The sequence below is a fragment of the Sarcophilus harrisii genome, chromosome 2 (genome assembly GCF_902635505.1).
Source record: "Sarcophilus harrisii chromosome 2, mSarHar1.11, whole genome shotgun sequence".
In the NCBI taxonomy this organism is placed as follows: Eukaryota; Metazoa; Chordata; class Mammalia; order Dasyuromorphia; family Dasyuridae; genus Sarcophilus; species Sarcophilus harrisii.
The window spans coordinates 380496785-380516982 of record NC_045427.1 but is presented as its reverse complement, the minus strand read 5'-3'; the positions used below and the strand labels follow the sequence as shown (position 1 = coordinate 380516982).

Sequence of the window (20198 nt, the reverse complement as noted above, 5' to 3'; positions counted from 1 at the left end):
GCCTAAAGTCTAAATCCAGTGCTTTCCCAATAAATAGACTATGCTGCCAAGACAACTTTAATATCCCATTTGGTTTAAGTCACTTCTTTGTGCAGCTTATCTTTGAATAAAGAGTTAGTCCTAGAATCTGAAAGACTTGCCTAGTGCCCAGGCAAGTCATTTAACCCTTTTTGTCACAGTTTTCTCATATAAAATGACCTGGTGAAGGAAAGAGCAAACCATTCCAGTATTTTTTACTAAGAAAACCCCAAATGAGGTCACAAAGAGTTGTGCCCAACTCTTTGGGCACAGCTGAACAAGAACAAATTAAAGAAAAGGCATAGTTCTATATTGGTAAGGGAAGTCCCATACCAAACACATGGATGAAATCACAGACCTAGTAAAACAAACAAAGTAAAAAACCAGACATTTCATAAATGGATTTTTAAGTAGCATTCCAATCATCTGGAGTTTTCCATCACATGCAGATAAAACAAAATCAAAGGGAAGCTGATCTTTCCCTTCCTAAGTCATTTGAGGGCACATTTCCAAACTCTTCTTCCAAAGAAGACACTGAGTTTTTCACATACCAAGCTAGATTTCTGCTTGAGGCTATGTACATGTTTTTTTCTTTTTTTTTTTTCTGGGGGAATCAAAATGCATAAGTTCCCATCTGTTAGGAATATTTATTCTTCATTAAAATCTAGTAGCAATTCCCAACTCAGTTCAGAACTTGTTTTCCCCATTTTTTCGAACTTCAAATACTTTCTAAATTGTGTTAGCTGATGCATTGTATGTATATAATTAACTGACAGGTCTCCTAGGGCTCATTTAGCTAAACTTGTGGAGCTTAACTGAGCAAGACATTTGCTGATGTCTCTCCCTGTGGTGACACCCACTGAAATGAATACCTGAAACAGAAAGAGACAAGTGAAACTGTTTTCCCCCACATTGTTTTCAGATGATATTTATTCCTTATATCTGGGCAAAACTATATGATGGAGGTAATTATCACAGTTTGTTTCAAATGCATGGTTGATTTGCAAAAGGAAAATGGAGAAAATGCCATAAATGTTTTCTTCCCAATCAAAGAAGGCAGTCTGAAGGGTCTAAGAAAGACATCAGGAATAGCAGGCTGTCTTTTTAATTGAGCCGCTCAGAATCCCCACTGGATTGCAATGCATCTCACTGGGTGTACAACTTCCGTGCACTTCAAAGGGCGTTCCCTGCCTAGAGGAAATTCAAATGATTCTTGGAAGGCTGTATGTATTAAGGCCAAGCAAGTAAAAAGCTGAAACAATTTTCCAGGTTAGAGAAAATTCCAGGGACTGGGTCTACTGACGTTTTCTCCTCAGATTCACAGTTCACTGTACAATACTTCCATCTGCTCCAAAAGACTCAGAGAGACTGTGCCTTTCTGCACTTGGGAGTGTGATTCCTTTGGAATTATATATTCTTTGCCTCTGATAAGAAGGCAGGTACCACACTTGCTAATAATCCTCTCCAAGCTCTGACCACAGTTCTGAGGCTTTCCTTGACTAGGTGGGCTACCTTTCTCTCCTTCCTTACCTTCCCCTTCTCCCTCAGACAAATTTAGGGAAAAAAGCCTCAACTGCACCAACGGTGGACTAGAAACAGGCTGCAAAGAAGAACCAGGATGTAGGCTCCCCACCGATCTTCTCTTCTCTTTCTCCCCCTTCCTAATCTCACTCTCCAAAGTCTCCAGTCCTGGAGGTTGGAGCCTTTCATATGGCCCCTAGGGAATCCTGCGATACAGGGGTGTGTTCCCTCAGACATGCATCAAATCAGTACCCTCGGTTGCCTAGACTCAGAGGGAGCTTTGGGGAGAGAACAGTGTTGGCAAAGCCCGCTGCTGCTCTGGGGAACCTGGAGAGCCGGGTGCTGCCGCTTTGCCAGGTGTTGGCGGTGTGTGGGAACGTGTGTAGCCTTGCTCAGCTCCACTGCAGCAGGAAGGAGCTGCCATCACCACTGCGGGAAGAGTTGCCCGGGGCTGCTGACGCGGTTGGACAGAGGCAAGCTGTAGGGGTGGAGCCTGGGCTCTTAATGCACCAGCCTCCGGTACAGCGCCCCGGCAGCCGCCTCCTGCAGCAGCTGAGGAGACGGGAGCTGCTCCAGCAGAAAGCAGAGGAGGTGGCGGCGGCAGTAGCAGCAGCAGCAGCAGCGGCGGCAGCAGCTGTGAGCGCACGCGTGTGGGTGTGAGTGTGTGCACCCGCCCGCACGCCAGCCCGGCCGCAGTGGCCAGCCCGGTTCCCAGTCCCCAGCTGGTTTCTCTAACACCGCCCAGGGAGAGCCATCCACCCGAAGCGGAGATCTAGACCCTCTCTCTGCGTGGCGTGGCGTGGCGTGGCGTGGCGAGGCAAGCTTCCGTCCTCCCAGACCACCTCTCCACCGGAGGGAGTCCCGATCCAGAAAGACACCATTTTGTCCCTGGACGCTTTCCGAAGGCGGAGAGTACCGTCTTTGGAGTGGCTGCCTGCGAGGGGGGACCTGTTGGGCATCTGTCTCCCCAGCGCGGGAGCTCCTGCTTACTCTGAGCATCTCCTTCCTGGGCTGGACCAAACCCTGCTGGGCTCAGCACATCCTTCTTGCACTGGGACCGTAGTGGCTGTTGCAGCATCTCTGGCAATTGAATCCCTAGGAAGTGGTGGCGGTACTAGCCGCAGCAGCCCTGGAAAACCACGGGTGTAGGAGGTGACATCTCGATTTTTTCTCTCCTCCGCTTCCCTTGCTTCTCCTCCTAATCTTCCTCCTGCTCTCAGGGAAGGACTATGCGGTGCTCCATGCTGCGACCCTGTCCCCCTCTCCTCTGAGGCTGGTGGCGGGGAGAGATCATGGATACTTGTCTGCTGGCTTTTAGTTTCCACACAAGTAACCCTGCTGTCAATGGAGGAGGACATTGATACCCGCAAAATCAACAACAGTTTCCTGCGCGATCACAGCTATGCGACCGAAGGTAATGTCACCCGCTGCATTTCACCCCCTGGGGCCTCCGCCAAGAGGAACTTGAGGGGTGCAGACATTCTGGAAAGCAGAGTTGGTGGTGCAGGAAAGAGGAGGGTATGGAGCATTGTGGGAGGAGAGCTCATTGCCCGGCAGCTCGGGGTTGGGTTGGAGAAGGGAGTGTGGGAGACGGTGGGCTCCGCCTGCAGAGTCCCCTGCTATGTCAGCGATGTTAATGCTGCTCTGGCCATCCAGGGCCTGCTTGGGGAGCTCCGGTTTGGAGCAGCAGGTGGACCCGGAGTGCTGCTGAGTTAAAGGCCCAAAGAGAGGGGGCTGGATCTCAAGGGTCATTTCCCAGCTCGAAAATGACCCCAGGGAACCAAATTGCCACCCCACTTAGGGTGACTAGGCTTTGGAGGTTGAATTGAGGAGGTGTGGGTAGGTGAGAAGCTCTGAAAGGCAGCAGAATGATGGTGCATGCCTTAGCGATTCTGTGGAGGGCAGGGTTTCATTTCCTGCCCATTTATCTCTCAGACCGGTGGATACCTGGGTTGGCAATCAGTCACGCAAAGGCCCTTGGCAAACAAGGGCTGTGAAAAGAATAGAGTGTGTGGGGCATGGGGGACATAGATGTAGGTGGTGAGTCCTAGCCATTTGACACGTGGGGCAAGGAAGACAATCAGCTGGCCTTAAAAATTATGAATATGAATTCTGCAGCGGCAGTTTCTGCTGAATCAACAACCAGCAGGAAGGAAGTGTGCTCAGCAGCCCAGCTTTGCCAGGAGGAGAAATTGTCTTTGCTTCCTCACTCAGCTTGCTCTTGGATTAACCTAAATCCTTAAGCAGGCAGGCACAGCCAGCAGGTGGATTTTCAGTATTCTTTGGTGTGTGGAGGTTTTCTTAAATACCCAAACTTTTCCATTGCTGTTTTTCATTTTCATTCCCATGTCCTATAAAACCTAGAGGTGCTGAATATAAATAACTAGGGAGCAGAAGCCACCATCATCTTTCCTTTTCTCATTGCTGCATGCCTCACTTCAAACACTCAGCATTCTAGAGCACAGATCGACTGGGACTCAGTAAACCTTGAATCTGATCCTTGCTAAAGTGGAGAGAATATTAAACTTGGAGTCAGGAAACATGGGTTCTTGGGATAGCTTTGTCACTTAGTAGCCACGTGATTTTAAGTAAGCCACTTAGTCTCTGTGGCCTTTTCCTCCCTTATCATCTGTAAAATGAAGAAATTGGACAAAACAAATACACACAGACATAGAGACAGAGGGAGACAAAGAGAGACAAAGAGAGTTACACACACACACAGAGACACAGAGACAAAGACAGAGAGACATACAGAGACACACAGAGAGACATACACACACACAGATAGAAACACACCGAGAGAGACAGACAAACAAAGAGAGAGACAAAGAGACAGACAGACAGACAGAGAGATCTATAAAGTTTAAAGACTCCTGTTAAGAAGGTAAAAAAAGATATTTTTTTACAGATCTGAGTAAGATAAAATAGAGTGGGAAGGACAAGAAGAGAAGTTGATAATGAAAATATCAATACAAATTTTAATCTGTCAGTGGGCTCAATGTTTTTCCTTTTTTTTTTTTTTTTAAAGAAAATCTTCCATGTTGATAGTCTAGTTTAATGGAAAGAGCTAGAAAAATTGGGTTCAAGATAGCTCTACCACTTACTGATTGCAAGGGTCTCTAGAGCTCTCTTACTTAGTTTTCTCATCTATAAAAATGGAGATAATAATGCTAGAGTTCTTCTTCTGAGGATCTATAAATATAATATAGTATAAAAATTGTTACAACAAATATTAAGATCATTTGATTTCTGCTCTATAGGAGCCTAAAGCAGAAAATAACATTGTGTCTACAGGGTAAAATAATATTTTTGAAGCTTCTTTCTATAAAAAGTACTATGGAGTTTCTTTTTACACTGGGTAGCAGATTATTATCTCCCAACTACAGGGCTTTTGTCATTAATTTAGCTTTAGGTTTAGTTTGTTTAGCACTATTTGGTTATGTTCTAAGAGTAAAGAAAGTATCTGTATGTCTGGAAGCTTACTAGAAAACTCATTGATATTTATGATAATAAAGCAACAAACATTAAATAGTACTTCCTTTTATTCTGCTGCTCATCACTTACCCCACAAGTTGCAACCTCTAATAATGAGTAAAGTAGTAGTAGAAACTTTCCTACATGGCATGGAATTTTGAACCCTTTGCAAAAAGTAGGTATGCATTAAATATTTGTTGAATGAATGATCCAAAAAATGACTTTTCTTATTGCTTCCCAATCCCAGAACGTTTATATGCCTTTATGATTTTCTTTTATTGAAACATTTTCAATCCTGAAGCAAGTTTCAGATTCCTATAGCAGCCACAAGAGGAGGAAATTGCTTGCATCTTTTTTTTTCTTCTTCAATAGAATAACTTTGTAACAAAGAATTACAATACTATTTATAATAGTGTTTTAAAAATTATTTTGGAACCTCTCTCTCCTTCTCCCTCCCTCCCTTCTCTTCTTCTCTCTTCATTCCTCTATTCCTCCCTTTTCCCTCTCCCTCCTTTCCTACTCTCTCTCCTTCCCTCTCTCTTCCTTCCTCCTTTCCCTCACTCTCTCTTCCTTCCTCCTTCTCTCCCTCCCCCTCTTCTTTCCTCCCTTTCTTCTTCTTCCTTCCTCCTTCCTTCCCTCTCTTCCTTCCTCTCTCACTCCCTCTCTTCTCCTCCCTCCCTGCATCTCTCTTCCTTCCTTCCTCCTTCCCTGCCCCTCTCTTTCTCTCTCCCTCCCTCTCTTTCCCTTCCTCTTTTTTCCTTTCTCTCCCTTCCTTCCCCCTTTTTCTTTCTCTGTGTGTATTGGACTTTTGTTGTTGTTGTTGTTGCTGCTGTTGATGATGATGATGATGATATGTGTATGTGTGTATGTACATACACCTGTGATTTCACTATGTGGGTAACTCTAGGTGAGAGCTAAGTATCAGAGGCCAAAATTGTACCCAGGTTCCAAGTTTTTTTGATTTTGAGGCCTGTTCTCTCTCTATTAGGAGGACATGCTGTCCTTTCTTTCCTGCTCCCTTCCCTCCCCATATACTCTTTTCTATTGAAGGTACCACCATCCTTCACTCACCCAGGTCTGCAACTTCAGTCATTCTTAATTCTTGTCTCCTCTTCTCTCCTCTCCATCAGTTATCAAGCTTTATCCGCCACCACATCTTCTCTCCCAGATGACTCATATAGTTAGACCCACTTGCCTACAACTGAGAGTAAACTATCAGGTTCTCAATACCACTTACCTGGACCATTGCAATTGCCTTTTCTTTCCCAACTTCCAATTTATTCCTTTTCCACACAGCTGCTAAAGATCTTTTGGCATAAGCTTCAATAAATCCCCATTGTCTTTAGGATGAAGTGCAAAATCTTCTCTTGACATAATCTTGCCAGGCTTAGTTCACATGCTCCACCCCACATTTCACACAGTGTTCCAGTCATGCAGACTTCCTTATTGTTCCCTAACCTTGGCATACTATCTTGCCTTCTGTTCTTTGAATAAGCAGTTTTCCTTGCCTGGAATGCACTCCCTCTTCATCTCTACCCCAGAGAATCCTTAGCTTCTTTCAAAACTCAACTAAAATGCCACCTTGGCTAATATGTTGGCTCTTATTATTTCGTTCCTCCTTAAATTATCTTTTACTTGCCTTTCTCTGGAAGTGTTGCATTGCCCTAATGGAAAACTGCGAATTCTTGAGGACAGATATTGGGCTTTTGTTGTTGCTGCTCCTGATGTTTGTTTGGTGTTTGAAACCTCAGTACTAGTGTTTTGCACTTTTGCTATTGTGTCCATCTTTACTAGCATGGTTTGCCATTTCGTTCTCCAGTTCATTTTTAGTCTAAGAACTGAGATAGAGTTGTGACTTGTCCAGGATCACATAGCTAGTAAGTATCTAAAGCTGGATTTGAACTGAGGTCCTCCTGACTCTAGAAACAGATCCTCTATCTACTGCATGAATTAAGTGTCCCAGATGCTGCTTAACAAATATTTGTTGGATTGGATCTATATTGACTTCATAACTGATCCTACTTTGCAATGAGACATACGAGAAAAAAGTGATGAAAGATAAAATGGAATTCAGATTTTTAAAAAAAGCATAATGACCTTAAAATAGAATACTCTATATTATTTTCCCATTGGCCCATCATAGTGAATTTTTTAGTTTAACACAGCCAGTGGGAGGAGGAATAAACACTTCCCTTTAGTTATTAAATGGGTAGATCTGTTTGCTCCAAGTCTGAGGCTTTCCATCTCTTTGTGCCTCTCCTTGGGGCTTCCTTCACTGTTTTCCTCTCTTCCCAACTGCTCAGATCTCTGACAATTTTTAGAAATTCTCATTTGCTGTTATCTCTGGCCTGGATGATCTCTTAGGTTCTTCCAAGTTCTGAGAACCTATGAAGCTCTGCCCTCAGCTCTGATCATTCCACACTGCAGTATTCTATTTAAAGCCAAAAGGCTTCTGCTGGGTAGTTAGTGTGAAGGACTCTAAGCTTAATTTGCATCCTAAGTGGTAGCTGCCGGCAAGTTCTTTCTGTGGAGAGCTGGGAAATTGCTACAAGCCAGTTTTACCTAAAGTACTGGAGTTTTTCTTTTTGGTTGTTGAGTGGTTTTTTTAAAGCCTGCTGAGATGAATTTCTAATGTGTGTGCTTATTAAAGTTATTTCATATCTTGGTGTCCTATTTTTAGATTTGTTTGAGCATTGGTGTATTTTCTTTCTTTTTTTTTTTTTTTTGGTAAGACAATTGAGGCTTAGTGACTTGCTCAGGGTCACACAACTAGTAAAAGTGACTGTTTGAGGTCGGATTTAAACCTGGTCCTTCTGACTTCAGGGCATATCTACTATGCCATTCAGCCTCCCAGAGCATTAGTATATTTCTAATGAATCCTTTTTTCCCCTTCGCTAAGTATCCCTGATTACTTTTGCTTCCTTCATTTACCTGTATTTCAAAGGAGACCACAATTTATATTCCTTCCCCGCCCCTTCTTTCTTTTTTTATTTGGACTGGACCTATGTTTTGTTATTGTTGTTGTTTGTTTGTTTTTATTTCTTTGGTGTGCAAAAGTCTCTTCCCCTAAAGCAGATCAAGACCTGTTCAACAATGTGTGCTTTTAGGGAAATGCCTGAAGCTTTTCCTGTTTTTCAGTAGTTTCAGTCCTTTCTGACTCCTTGGGAACCCATTTGGGAGTTTCTTGGCAAAAATACTAGAGTGGTTGGACATTTCCTTCTCTAGCTTATTTTATATATAAAGAAACAGAGGCAAACTTAAATGACTTACCCAGGGTCACTTAAACTGTTTGAATGTTTGAGGCTGGATTCTGACTCCAGGTTTGCCATTCCATCCACTTTAGCACCTAACTGCTCCTTGCCTAAGACAATGAGAGATTAAATGACTTGTTCATAGTCATGCTGATATGTGTCTGAAGTGGGCTGTGACCCTAGGTTTCCTCTACAAAGTCACTTCTCTATTCTTTATATCAAGCCTCCTCTATTACTTTTTTATCCGTTTACTATTCTTGTTTCACTCATATTGTTATCATTGTATATAATCCATGTTTTTATCTGTATCTGAATTCTCTTTGGTGATAATTTCTAAAGTGACTACTTCCCTCTGTTCCAAGTAAATCTCCCAAGAGAGAGGAGCTATGTGGAAAGGTATTAGACTGACCTCATGAGAAGACTATAACTTCAGGCAGATTTCTTGGGCTGCCATTAGAACTGAGAAAACACCATCTCCTGGTTTTCCATGATAGGTCAATAGGTCTTTTCTGATTTACATTCCTACCCACTCCCTACCCTCTACCTCATCTCAGGTAGAGATCTCAGAAAATTTTGCCTAAATCTGCTTCCTTAGTGTGGAAAACTGAGTAGCCACTTCCATCTGTGTATATTACCACATATTACCATTAACAGACTGAATTCCTCAGCATCAGTGTATGCTTCCAGAACATACTGCCTTTTGGGGTGGAGTGTAGTTAAAAGCAGGAGAGGAGGATGCATTTTCACTGTTTTCCAAATATTTCATTGATTGGCAGGGGGGCAGATAGTAAGTGTTGGATTAAATAGTTTCTTCCAGTTCTAAAATTCCATGAGTTTATAAAATGTTAAATGCACATAGAAGACATTCAAAATACAATGGATGTTTACCTTCACTTCCCACCCCAATAGCTGTCAGTAAGGAACTAAGAAGTATGAACTTATGATGAAGAGGAAAGAGAGAGATGGATAACATAGGAAGTCCATGAAACTGCTTTTGAAATGAGGGTTCTGGGAAGGTTTAAATAAAAGGAGGTAGTAGTATCACAGGAAGAAAAGGATTCTTTGTTGCTCCATAAGTTGTTTTGATATTTATATGCAAATGTCAGATCAGAAGAGCATTTCAAATGCATATAGATGAATATTTGATCTCCTCTGTGCTTAGGAATAGAAGGTAGGAAGAAGAACTGCCTGATGCTATTGTAAATGACCTTTTTGGATCTGGGAAATGTTTTGCTCCTAAATGTAATGACCAGAGTGCATTGAAAATCACTAGTATGAAATCATTAGTATCCTCCTAGTCCCCTGTAGTATTCCCAAGCCCTTTTAATAGTGCTGATCAGAAATGTACCAATGAATCTGGGATGAATAACATTAAGACAGGCCTGTCAAAATGTTTCTAATGCTGAATGAAACTGCTTGCCTAATGACTGAGTTTCTTGGACCTTGGCATTTGAAGAGTATATGGACTTCCAGTTGAGTATTGAATTAGTTTTATAGAATCCTAATAGTGAGGAAGACCAACAGAGAAGCCCAAGGGGAAAAAATGAAGGTTGTTTTGTTCCCAGTTCACATTTTGATGATTACAAAGAATGAATGAAGGACTGATGGAAGGTCCAACCTAGTCATCATTATTTTCCCATTCCAACCTCCCATAAAATTTGAATACTCAGTCCAAAGCTATCTTCCTCTCCTATGTACTTCTTGGATTCCCAACAACTTTTATCCAAGGTAAAAAGTCCTTAGCTATTTTTCTCCTGCAAATTTACCACACCTTGGGTTCTGGTAAGGTCGTTGGAACCAAGGACTGGGGGAAGGCTGTTGTACATGTAGAGCCAGACTCTTCCTTTTAACCTCTTGGGAGCAATAGCAATAGTCTCTTGTATATTGAAGAGAAGAAAGAGAATATCCACATCTTTCCAATACCCTACTTCCAACATTCCTCACCTTCTAAGTTCCCATGCTCAGTGGTTGCTTTAGGGAATGGGGAAAAAGTTATCATTATACTTGCCATGTGAATAGAAATGTGGTTAAATTCATAAGGAGTCACAGAATTGCCATTTGCATATAAATATCCTTGAACCCCAGCCAAGTTTTATGCCGAGGGAGACCACTTTCCTTCTCAAAAGGGTAGGATTCACCTTATTTAGCTTTTCCCCCTGAAGTGAAAATCCTCCTCTTTCTTTTTCAGGCCCCCAGGGTCTTAGAGCTCAAAAACTGAAAGAACCTTAGAGGTAATTACATCCCTTCCCATAAAGGAAGAAGGCAGCAAGGTGGCATTATGACTAGAGCACTAGGCTTGGAATCAGAAGACTCAACTTGATAAGTCTTCATGAGTTTAAACCCAGCCTCAGAAACAGTATGTGATGCTGTGCAAGTTACTTAATCTTGTTTGCCTCAGTTTCTTCCTCTGTAAAATAAACTGGAGAAAGAAATGCCCAACTATTCCAATATCTTTGCGAAAGGGGGGTCTCAAAGAGTAAGAAATGACTGAAAAAACTCACCATCCATAAGGGAAGAAGAATTCATGTTGACTTCTGCCACAGCTGAGGTTAGTTGAGAGAAGGTAGTCCAAGAGTGGTTTCTGCATTAATTTAATGTGGTAAGATTTCTCTTCAGAAAATGGCCTTCCAATACTTTTGAAGACTTTGATAATGGGAGTAAAAGCTTTTGAGGCTCCTCACAAGTATTATGATATGAAGAAGAGTGGTGAGGTTTGGTGAAAAGGAGACAATTGAATGTATGGTCATGAAGATTTGAGTTTGATGCCTATCTTTGACACTTACAAGCTGTAGGACTGTGGGAAAGTGATGATAAGTCTAAGTTATTAATACCTAAAGAAACTATTTTAGAAAACATAGCAAAAGTCAAATAAGATAATACATGTGATATCAGTATATGGATATCAGCTTTTATCATTTTATTATTACTGGGATGGAAATATTCATTAGTTAATGAATATTGTTTGATTCCACTGTGACGTACATAGTTACCTTATTTTCCAAGAATCTGAAATTGAAGAACCTATTATCTCTCCAAGGGGAATGAAAAGAAATTTATATCAACAATAATAGAGCTCATATTTATGTTTCATTTTAAAGTTTTTTTCTGGTACTTTACCTTTATCTGTACTTGTGAGCTTCATAACAACCCTGTAAAATAGGTGCTACAGATAAGGAAACTGAAGTGGGATTCAAACCTGTCTTCCTGACTCCAAGTCCAACGTTCTAGCCATTACACATTGCTTATTTCACAAAAATTAACCTGATGAACATTTGGCTAAAAACAGAATGATTCTCTATTTTTAAAAAATAGTGTTGTTTTTGTTGTGATGGATTCTGACTGATCTAAATGGGATCGTGATGGGAGTTTAGACATTGGAATGTCTCGTTTAATGACACTGACATATAGTATCGGAAGCTATGGGAGTAAATAAAGTGTAGCTCATCCCAACCTCAAAATCCTTTACTTCTCTTTAGTTTCTGATCAGGTGCCAAACAATCCCTATAAAGCCTTCTCTAATAACCTCAACAGAACTTTTCACTCTGTGTCTGTCTCTGTCTCCCTCCCTCCCTCTCTTTGTCTTCTCTTTTTTCTTTCCCGTTTCCTCTTCTTCTTCACATTTTCCGGCAATGGTTCATCTTGATCTCACCTTTGTCTACCTCTTTTCTTATGTTTATTTGCATGTATTTCATTTTCCTTCTTTTAGAATGCAAACTGTTTGAGCGTAAGGACTATATCATTTTTCAGCCTTTGTATTCCCATCAGCTAGGTTGTCTTGCTCATGATAGAAGGCTCATGAATATTTGTTGAAGATAGAAAAGAAGAAATAGGTTGCCAAAGCTTTCTGCATCTGGCCTTGGCTTAGCTCTGCAACCAGACTGTCTGGGGCAGTCCAGGACACTGAGAGGAGACATTGGTGAAGTTGTTGGCAGGAGCTGCCTTGCTGCAGGGACTAAAGGGAATCTCCTGAGTTGGAGAGAATCAGAGATGAAGGCAAAGGTGGGACAAATAGCCATCTGGTGAGCAGTGAGCATTTTACTTGTACTGATGGGCTGAAGAGGAAATCCTAGCTACCTACCACAGATTGAGCTCCCAATTACTGGCTCTGAATCGATATCTTAGAATTTCTCCCCTACTACAATGAATTCTGCTTTATTAATTGTCACGGAGGACTCAACATGACCCCATCCCCCAAACCCAATACATACAGCAATCACTCAGGACCAATTGTTAATCCATTAAAATCTCAGAAAGAAGAACTAATCAATGAATTAATTTATTGATTTCTAGATGTAAGATATTTTGTTAGGTTCTTTAATAGAACCAGGGAGGTATAACCCATGGTCTCTGACTTTAACAAACTTATAATCTGTGCAGGAAGACAGAACATATAAATCCATTAGAAGATAATAATATAAGGCAAGATATGACAAGTAAGACACAATAATGTAATGAATAGAGATCTATATTTCCTGTCAGGATGGCCTATGTTCAAATCCTGCTACAAACACATAGGGACAATATTACTCTGGGTGAGTGATTTTATTTTTCATTCCACTAGATTAGAGTTCTATACTAATGAAAACCACAGGTCTGGAGCATCACCTTCTTCCTAAAAATTAAAGTTCTGAATGTATCAAATAAATGGTACCAGCAGGAATTCAGAGGAAATGATAATGGCTGATAATTTATAGAGTACTTTAAGGTTTATCAAATGCTTTATATTGCACTCTGTAAACTAAGTACTACATTTTTTTCTTCTTGACTTTTTACAGATGATTAACTGAGGATCAGAGAACTTGAGTGAGAAGATTTTTATGTTGATTGATTTACCCAAATTTTGCTGCTTTTAAATTATCCTCAAAAATTTATAAATACTTGCAATTTATTACAAAGTAAAATTCTACTGGTTTGAAAGAGTTAATGCTACTTTCCCAAATAACCAATTTATTGTCCAACTGATTCTGCCTCATTTAATTACAATAATGCATTTGAAACTATAGGGGATGAGCTAAGTCAACTATTCTGGAAAAGTTGACTGCTCACCCACTTGAGGTAAATTAACATTTCTGGGCCACCAACTTCCATGTGTTTATTTACAAATGGTGTCCTGGGACCATTGGATAATCAATTCATTTAACATGGGCAAGCAGTTTGAATCTGAAAAACAAATTACTCATCCATGTACTTATTGGGAAGTGCCAACTCAAAAGTGGTCTTGGATCTTCCCTTAGTTCTGTTTTGAAGGGCATAGGAACATGGGGACAAAGGCATCAAAATAGAAAGTAGTGGGGATTTTTCCATATATTTTTAATGTCTTTAGCCCATACAATTCTTGTGAGCAAAATATACACATCCTTAATTATGGAGAATGAAATATATTAAGGAAATCAGACAATTTCTGTGCTAGAGAAAAAAGAAAAAGAACCTCAATTCAGCATTGTTCATTTATGGACAATCATTCTTTATTGAATTTAATCCAGCAAGCATTCATTAAGCTCTTACTATATGGTGAACACTGAGTTAAATCTTTATTGTTGTTGTTTCTCCTTCTTTCTCAGATTTCTTCCTTTATCTCCCCTCCCTCCAAAAAACCTACCCCCAAACAGCTAGTAATATAATTGAATGAAAAATGAAAGTGGCAAATCTTTCGATCCTACCATGGAATCCACACATACTTTCAAAGGCATGAGTTCTTTCCCATGCTAACTCAAAGTCCTAGGGACCATTTGAATTACATGATCCTCTGGAAATTAATACTGAAATCAACTCTAGGACCCAGTTCAAAGAGGCAACTTGGCCATAGTGGAGAGAAAGCTGGCTTCAGAGTGAGAAAGACCTAGCTTCAAGTTTCATCTTTAATATATACTGGCTATGTGATCCTAGGCAACTCTTTAAGGTTAATTTGCAGTGTGGATGCTGATGTACATTGGCAAAGAGGGTTTCCAAGCTGAAAATTCCTTATACTAATGAAAACCATGAGTCTAGTCATATTTGTGCATTTATAATTAACCCCCAGTCTTCACAATATGCATAAATACATATATATATAACATATATGTACATTTATATATTATTATGTGTGCCTGTTTTCTTGTCTAAGGTAAAAAAGAAAGAGTAAAAGCAATGATTAAAAATGTCACATTTCCAGTGAATTACTCATGTGCATATCTACATGGTAGGATCAAGAACCCTTTAAGTTCTGAACAGTTTAAGGGACAGCTTTTTGTTTTTAATCAAGTGTCCTATTTTTGAGGAAGGCCTGTTTCTTCTACAAACTTTGTGGTCTTAAAGGTTCTCAAATCAAAAAACATATCTTAGAGATCATGCTGCTCTTCTGACAGTATCTCAAAGCTGTAAAATTTAGAGGGGCAAAAATAGCCTGGAACTGCTTGTTGATGGTCCCAAGATTTCTGTCTGCCAAGATGCCCATCCCATCCTTAAGCCTTCTCAGCACAATTTGAGATGGAAATTTTCTGATCAGAATTTTTCCTGCAAGCCTGAGTCTTGGATTGAAGCCCATTGCTTAAGGGCTGGATTTTTTTCTCTAGTTGCCTGGCAAGCAAGGCAGCCTTTGAGTCACTTGTGTTATGTTGCATCCAGGGTTGATGACTTTGATCTCGACTCTAGAGTGTTCTGTAAAAAATAACAAATAAATGTGGTTTTTTCCCCTGATATTGAGAGAACCTATAAAAAAGATCAATCTAGCCACTGCAATTGTGCAATTTGTGTATGTGTTTGTTTTTTGCTGGGCTTATAAACATAAAGCTTTCTTATCTATTCAATGGCCTCTCCTATTATTCTCTATATCAGAAGTTCATAACTTTTTTTGAAAAATTATGTATTCCATTGACTTTTGGTGAAGCTCATGGGTCCCTTTTCAAAGTAATTTTTTAATGTACAGAATATGTAGAGTTACAAAAAAACCCCAATAACATGTTCATATACACACACATATTTAAAATAAGATAAGAACCTAAGTCAAGAACCCCTACTCTATACAAGCTTTCATTCCAGTCAGCCTATCTACATAGCTAATCATTCATTTAACCACTGTTTGCCTCAGTTTTCTCAACTGTAAAATAGACATGCTAATATAATACCTGTATGTTGTATGAATCAAATGAGATAATATATGTAAAAGTGTTTAGCACAGTGCCTGACACATAGTAGGTGCTTAATAAATGTTTATTCCTTACTTCCTCCCCTTATTCAACAAGTTATTAGGCTGCCTCTATGTGTTAGGAATTGTGCTAAATGATGGAGAATAGAAACAAAGGTGAAACAGTCCCTTCTATTATGGAGCTTCAATTCTCTGAGGAAGATCACAGGTACTAAGATCCCAAGTCTAAGTATATACAAAATCTTTGTGGGTTGGGGAGAGAGGGGAGGAACTAGTAACTCACAAGGGTAGAATTAGAATCAGGGAAAGTTTTTTCTCCCAAATAAAACTGACCCCTTCCTCTTCTTCTCCACTTGTCCATATCCTTCAGGACTCATTTCCCATTGAATGCTCGTCTTTCCCCAGAATTCCTGTGGCATTTATTGTCTTCAACTCAAACAATGGACATGTCTTTATTGTTTTGGGTCATTCATTATCACTTGATGGTAAAATACTGAAATCCCAGAGATTAGGGATTTTCCTTAGTATTTGTCCTCCAGGCATCTAACAAACAGTGTTTAGACAGAGATGAGTGCTTAATTCCTAGTAAAGATTTGGTTTAGGAACTATGTTTGAGGGAGGATTCTGGGAAGATAGTTGAGTAGGTTGATAAATTTCAAGCTCCCCCTAAATTCCCCCACAAATAGAAGACATTTGTACCTCAGAGCAAAAATAGATTGGTGAAAAACCAAGAAGATTTGGGAAAATTGTGATCAAAAAGAGAACCTTGACACAATAATGCAGGAAATAATCCTAGAAAATTGCCTGGAGTGATAGAACATGAGGGGAAAATAGAAATGGAAAAAATCCACTAATCAAAGAGATCCTATGTGGAAAACACATAGGGATATTATTGCCAAATTTCAAAAACCCAAGAAAAAAAAAGAAAATTTTGCAAGAAACAAGAAAAAAAAAAACAATTCAAATATTCCAGAGCTACAATTAGAATTGTACAAGACTTATCAGCAGCTATAATAAAAACTGCAGGTCTTGGAATCATATTTCTACTGGCAACCAAAAGAACTAGGCCTGAGGCAAAAAATATCATATCCAGACAAATTATCTATAATTTTCAGTGAAAAAAAAAAGGGTATTCAATGAACTTAGAGATTTTCAGGACTTTCTATCAACCCAACCCAAACTTAACAGAAAATTTAACATATAAGAGCTAATAATAAAGAACAATTTTAAGGAACTCAACATGGCCAAACTATTTAAACATGGACAAATTCTTTGGGGTTTTTTCTACATGGGAAATGTACACTTTATGTTTAAGATTTATATAAACAATAGAAGAAGCTCAAAAGAAAGATTGGCAGAGTAAAGGTACAAATAGTAATCATGTTATACAAATGAGGTTCAGAGGAAAAATAGACAGAGGCATTAGAAGAAGAAAGGCTCATAGTTCTGAAAACCTACTCATATTGGAAATGTGTTCAACAGGCAATACTACATGTATACCATGAAGGGTATAGCACCCTCCAAAATCTATAAAGAAATAAGGGGGTGTGTGTGAATAGATGGATAGAAACAAATGGTGAGGGAAGAAGACAAGGGAAGGATCTCTGGGTAGGGAGCAGTTAAGTAATAGTAAACCAAGTTATGGAGCAGAATTTAATGAGAGTCACCAGGGATAGGAAAGATGTATATATGTGGGGTACATATGTATGAGTCTGTGTATGTATGTATATATATATATATGTAGATATATAGATAAATATATCTTTTCTTAATTATAGTTTGCTTGGGGGTGTTGGGAGGATGAAAGTTAGATGTGTGTGTGTATGTGTATGTATATATCTACATATCCTTTCTTAACTATAGCCTGCTGGGATGGGAGAGTGGAATGAAAGGGGAGAAAAATAAATAGGTGCACAGCAGAGAACAAAAGAACAATTTACAAGGAACTAAAGAAAAGACAGACACTTGAAAATAATTTCTTCTAATGTATATATTTATACATATATACTTTCTTAAATTGGTATCATTGTTATATATTTTGAATCCTCCTTGATGTGTTGCTGGGCACATGATAATATTCTCTTTTGTTTTATTTTGTTTTGTATTGCTTTTGTTTTTCTTTTTTTTGCTTATTGTGTTTATTCAAATAAAATAAATTTGGGGAAAAAAAGAAAAGTCTCCTTAAATATAGATTTATAGAAAAAAATTAGTTTATTGTCATCATAAGGATAGGTTTATCTCATTTCTTTTTACTCTGCTGTCTTTGAGTGACCAACTCACTTGTTTGTGTGTCTTTCTTGAGAATAAATTAACATTTTCTAAAAAAAAACACAAAGAAAGTATATTTGATATGAACTCTTAGGCTTAGGATGGATGATGTTGGCATCTTTTTCCTAGGGTTGTATGACCTTCTGATAAGCTTGGACTCAAAGGTCAGTGATAAGTGCTCCCAAACATATAGGCCAATGACTAAATAAAGGAGTTTTATGTTCAATTCTTTCAGATAAAAGATCCCAATTTCAGTAAAGGACAAGTAAATGAATAGGTAGTCACCTGATATATTTATTTCCTTTCAGATTATGTTGTTAGTGGCAGGTGAGATGGTAAATACAAAATGAGTAGAACCTTAGTACTCTGCAGTGTTCCAGTGGATCTGTGGCCTCATTCTATGAGTATCACCTCCAATGATGGAGGTCACAATCTATCCTGTATAGCCCTTGTCCCATACCTTCCCAAAATTCGTTACCAGAATCTATTCAATATTTGAGGGGACTTATTCATGTTTTGAAGTTACTAAGATACCAAGAGAGCATGGAGGCCATCCATTGGTTATCCCTTGCTCTTGCTACTATATGATTCTCTTTTTTGCCCATCTATATTTTAAAATAATATTGTTTACAACACTTCCTCTACATAACTCCTTACATTTAATTTGTTTGCCTTTCCATTACACTTTGGTTTACCTTCAAATTTAGAATTCTAATTGACCAATGGATAGTTATTGTCATACCTTCACTCCTTTCCTCCTTACCCAAACCAAGATTACTTTCGAATTCTTATACATAGTCCAGATGGTTAGAATACTAATAATTGATTAATGTTGTAAAAAGGGGACTTTTCAATTTTTAAAGAGACGACTGACTTCTGACCTCAATCCCAGACAGTCCATCAAAGAATTAATTTAGCATCTGTATATCCAGCACTAAGCTAGACTCTGTGCTAGTGAAGCATTCTTAATCTCATCCAAGAGATCTTGTGTGGCTCAATGGTCCCTACTTAAAAATCAACTCAAAGTTAATGTCTTACAGGTAGGCAGTCAGTACCATCACCTTGGCACATAGAAAGACCTCAGTTTTTCAGTGTTTTAAGAACCAAAAAAAGTGGCAAAAGCAATATTACTGAAAGATTGCCTGTCACAGTTTATTAAAGGTCATCTGAAGATGGGAAATATGTAAATTAATGACAGAGCAGCCAAACACAAGACTTCCTTTCTTGTGTGGATAAATGTTGCAGAGGAGATAGACAGATATTACATGCCTGACATAGCATGCTGCCTTGCTTCTTCATGATGAAGCATATGGGATATATCAAGGGAATTTAGCCAAGAAAATACCAGCAGCCAAACACCCTTTGGGCTTGGACTTAGATTATTGAATTTTTCTAAATGGAGTTTATGTCTACCTTTGCTGCTGGTTACTGGCTCATGATATTAATCCAAAGCATAAATAGGTTCCTTTACTTTCCTTAAATTCTGTACTCTTGGGCCTCAAACCTTTTAGAGAATTCATCATAGTAGTCTTTTGCCTCTACTTATGCCCCCATCTCTCAATCATTGAGGAGGAATGAGAGTAATGATTATTTCTTTTTTATTTTAATAACCAGTTATTAAATTAGGATTAAAGGGTCTTTCACTTTCTTATTCAGAAATCAACCTTTGTTGGAAATCTTGGGAAAAACTTACCCAACCACGTCAAATGAATTGTTGAATTCTTGTTCATTATATTTACTTAGAAAGATCTGGGGAAATGTGGATCCTCTTTTGTCAGACAAATAATATGGAATTTGATAAATCTCTTTGATCAAGATTTGGGTTCCCATTGTCAAGGCCCTAATTGGAATAAATTCCTCTCATTATAATATTTTTTCACTCACATATTGTAACCAATCAGAGTTGATTGCCATCCTCAGTAACACCTACCCCTCCAAGGGCATATATGTATTGAGTGGGTTCCATGGGAGATTTTTGACATTCAAGAGTGTCATTAACCCTTTTATTAGTAAAATCTGAGCATTATTAATAACATAGTTAATTATCCAGAGATTATGTATCTTGAAATTTTAAAATTTCACAGGAGGGGGAGTTTTGATGATGATGAAATCCTTACTCTGAAATTAATGTTTGTCCCTAGGCCCAGCACAAATCTTTGATTCCAGCCCAGCTAGCCCACTTACTGTCTCTGAAGTCTGCCTCCTTCATTCCTGTCTCTGATTTTTTTTTCCTTCCTTTATTACCTTTGCTTGGAGTAAACTTCCCACTCTCACTTCTCTAGCTTTCTAATGTCTAACCACCTTTCAAGGTCCGGCTCAAATTCCTCCAGGGGTTTCTTTGATGACCTTACCCAAAGTGTGATCATTTGCTCCTCTGGGCTACCAGTACTTATTATTGATATGACTGCTTTGACACCAATACATTCTGTGTTATAATACTATTGTTATCTCATTAGTCCTAGGCTTGTGATGAACTACTTGAGATCAAGGACAACTCCTATGCATCTTTGTATGGACAAACTTCCTTAAGCCTTATTTCTTCA

General features: G+C 39.1%; 1 protein-coding gene across 3 annotated transcripts in view; it reads left to right on the top strand.

Annotated features, from left to right (window-relative positions):
- The window catches only part of PPP2R2B (protein phosphatase 2 regulatory subunit Bbeta), a 477139-nt gene that overhangs the window by 187100 nt on the left and 269841 nt on the right, over positions 1–20198 (top strand). Inside the window, exon 1 of one of the 3 annotated variants that reach the window (XM_003756703.4) lies at positions 1812–2953. The exons of the other annotated variants lie outside the window; for them this stretch is intronic. Coding sequence (XP_003756751.1) covers positions 2884–2953 — 70 coding nt within the window. The 5' untranslated portion in view covers positions 1812–2883. Of the gene's footprint in view, positions 1–1811; positions 2954–20198 lie in introns of those variants that run through there. 3 annotated transcript variants of the gene reach the window in all.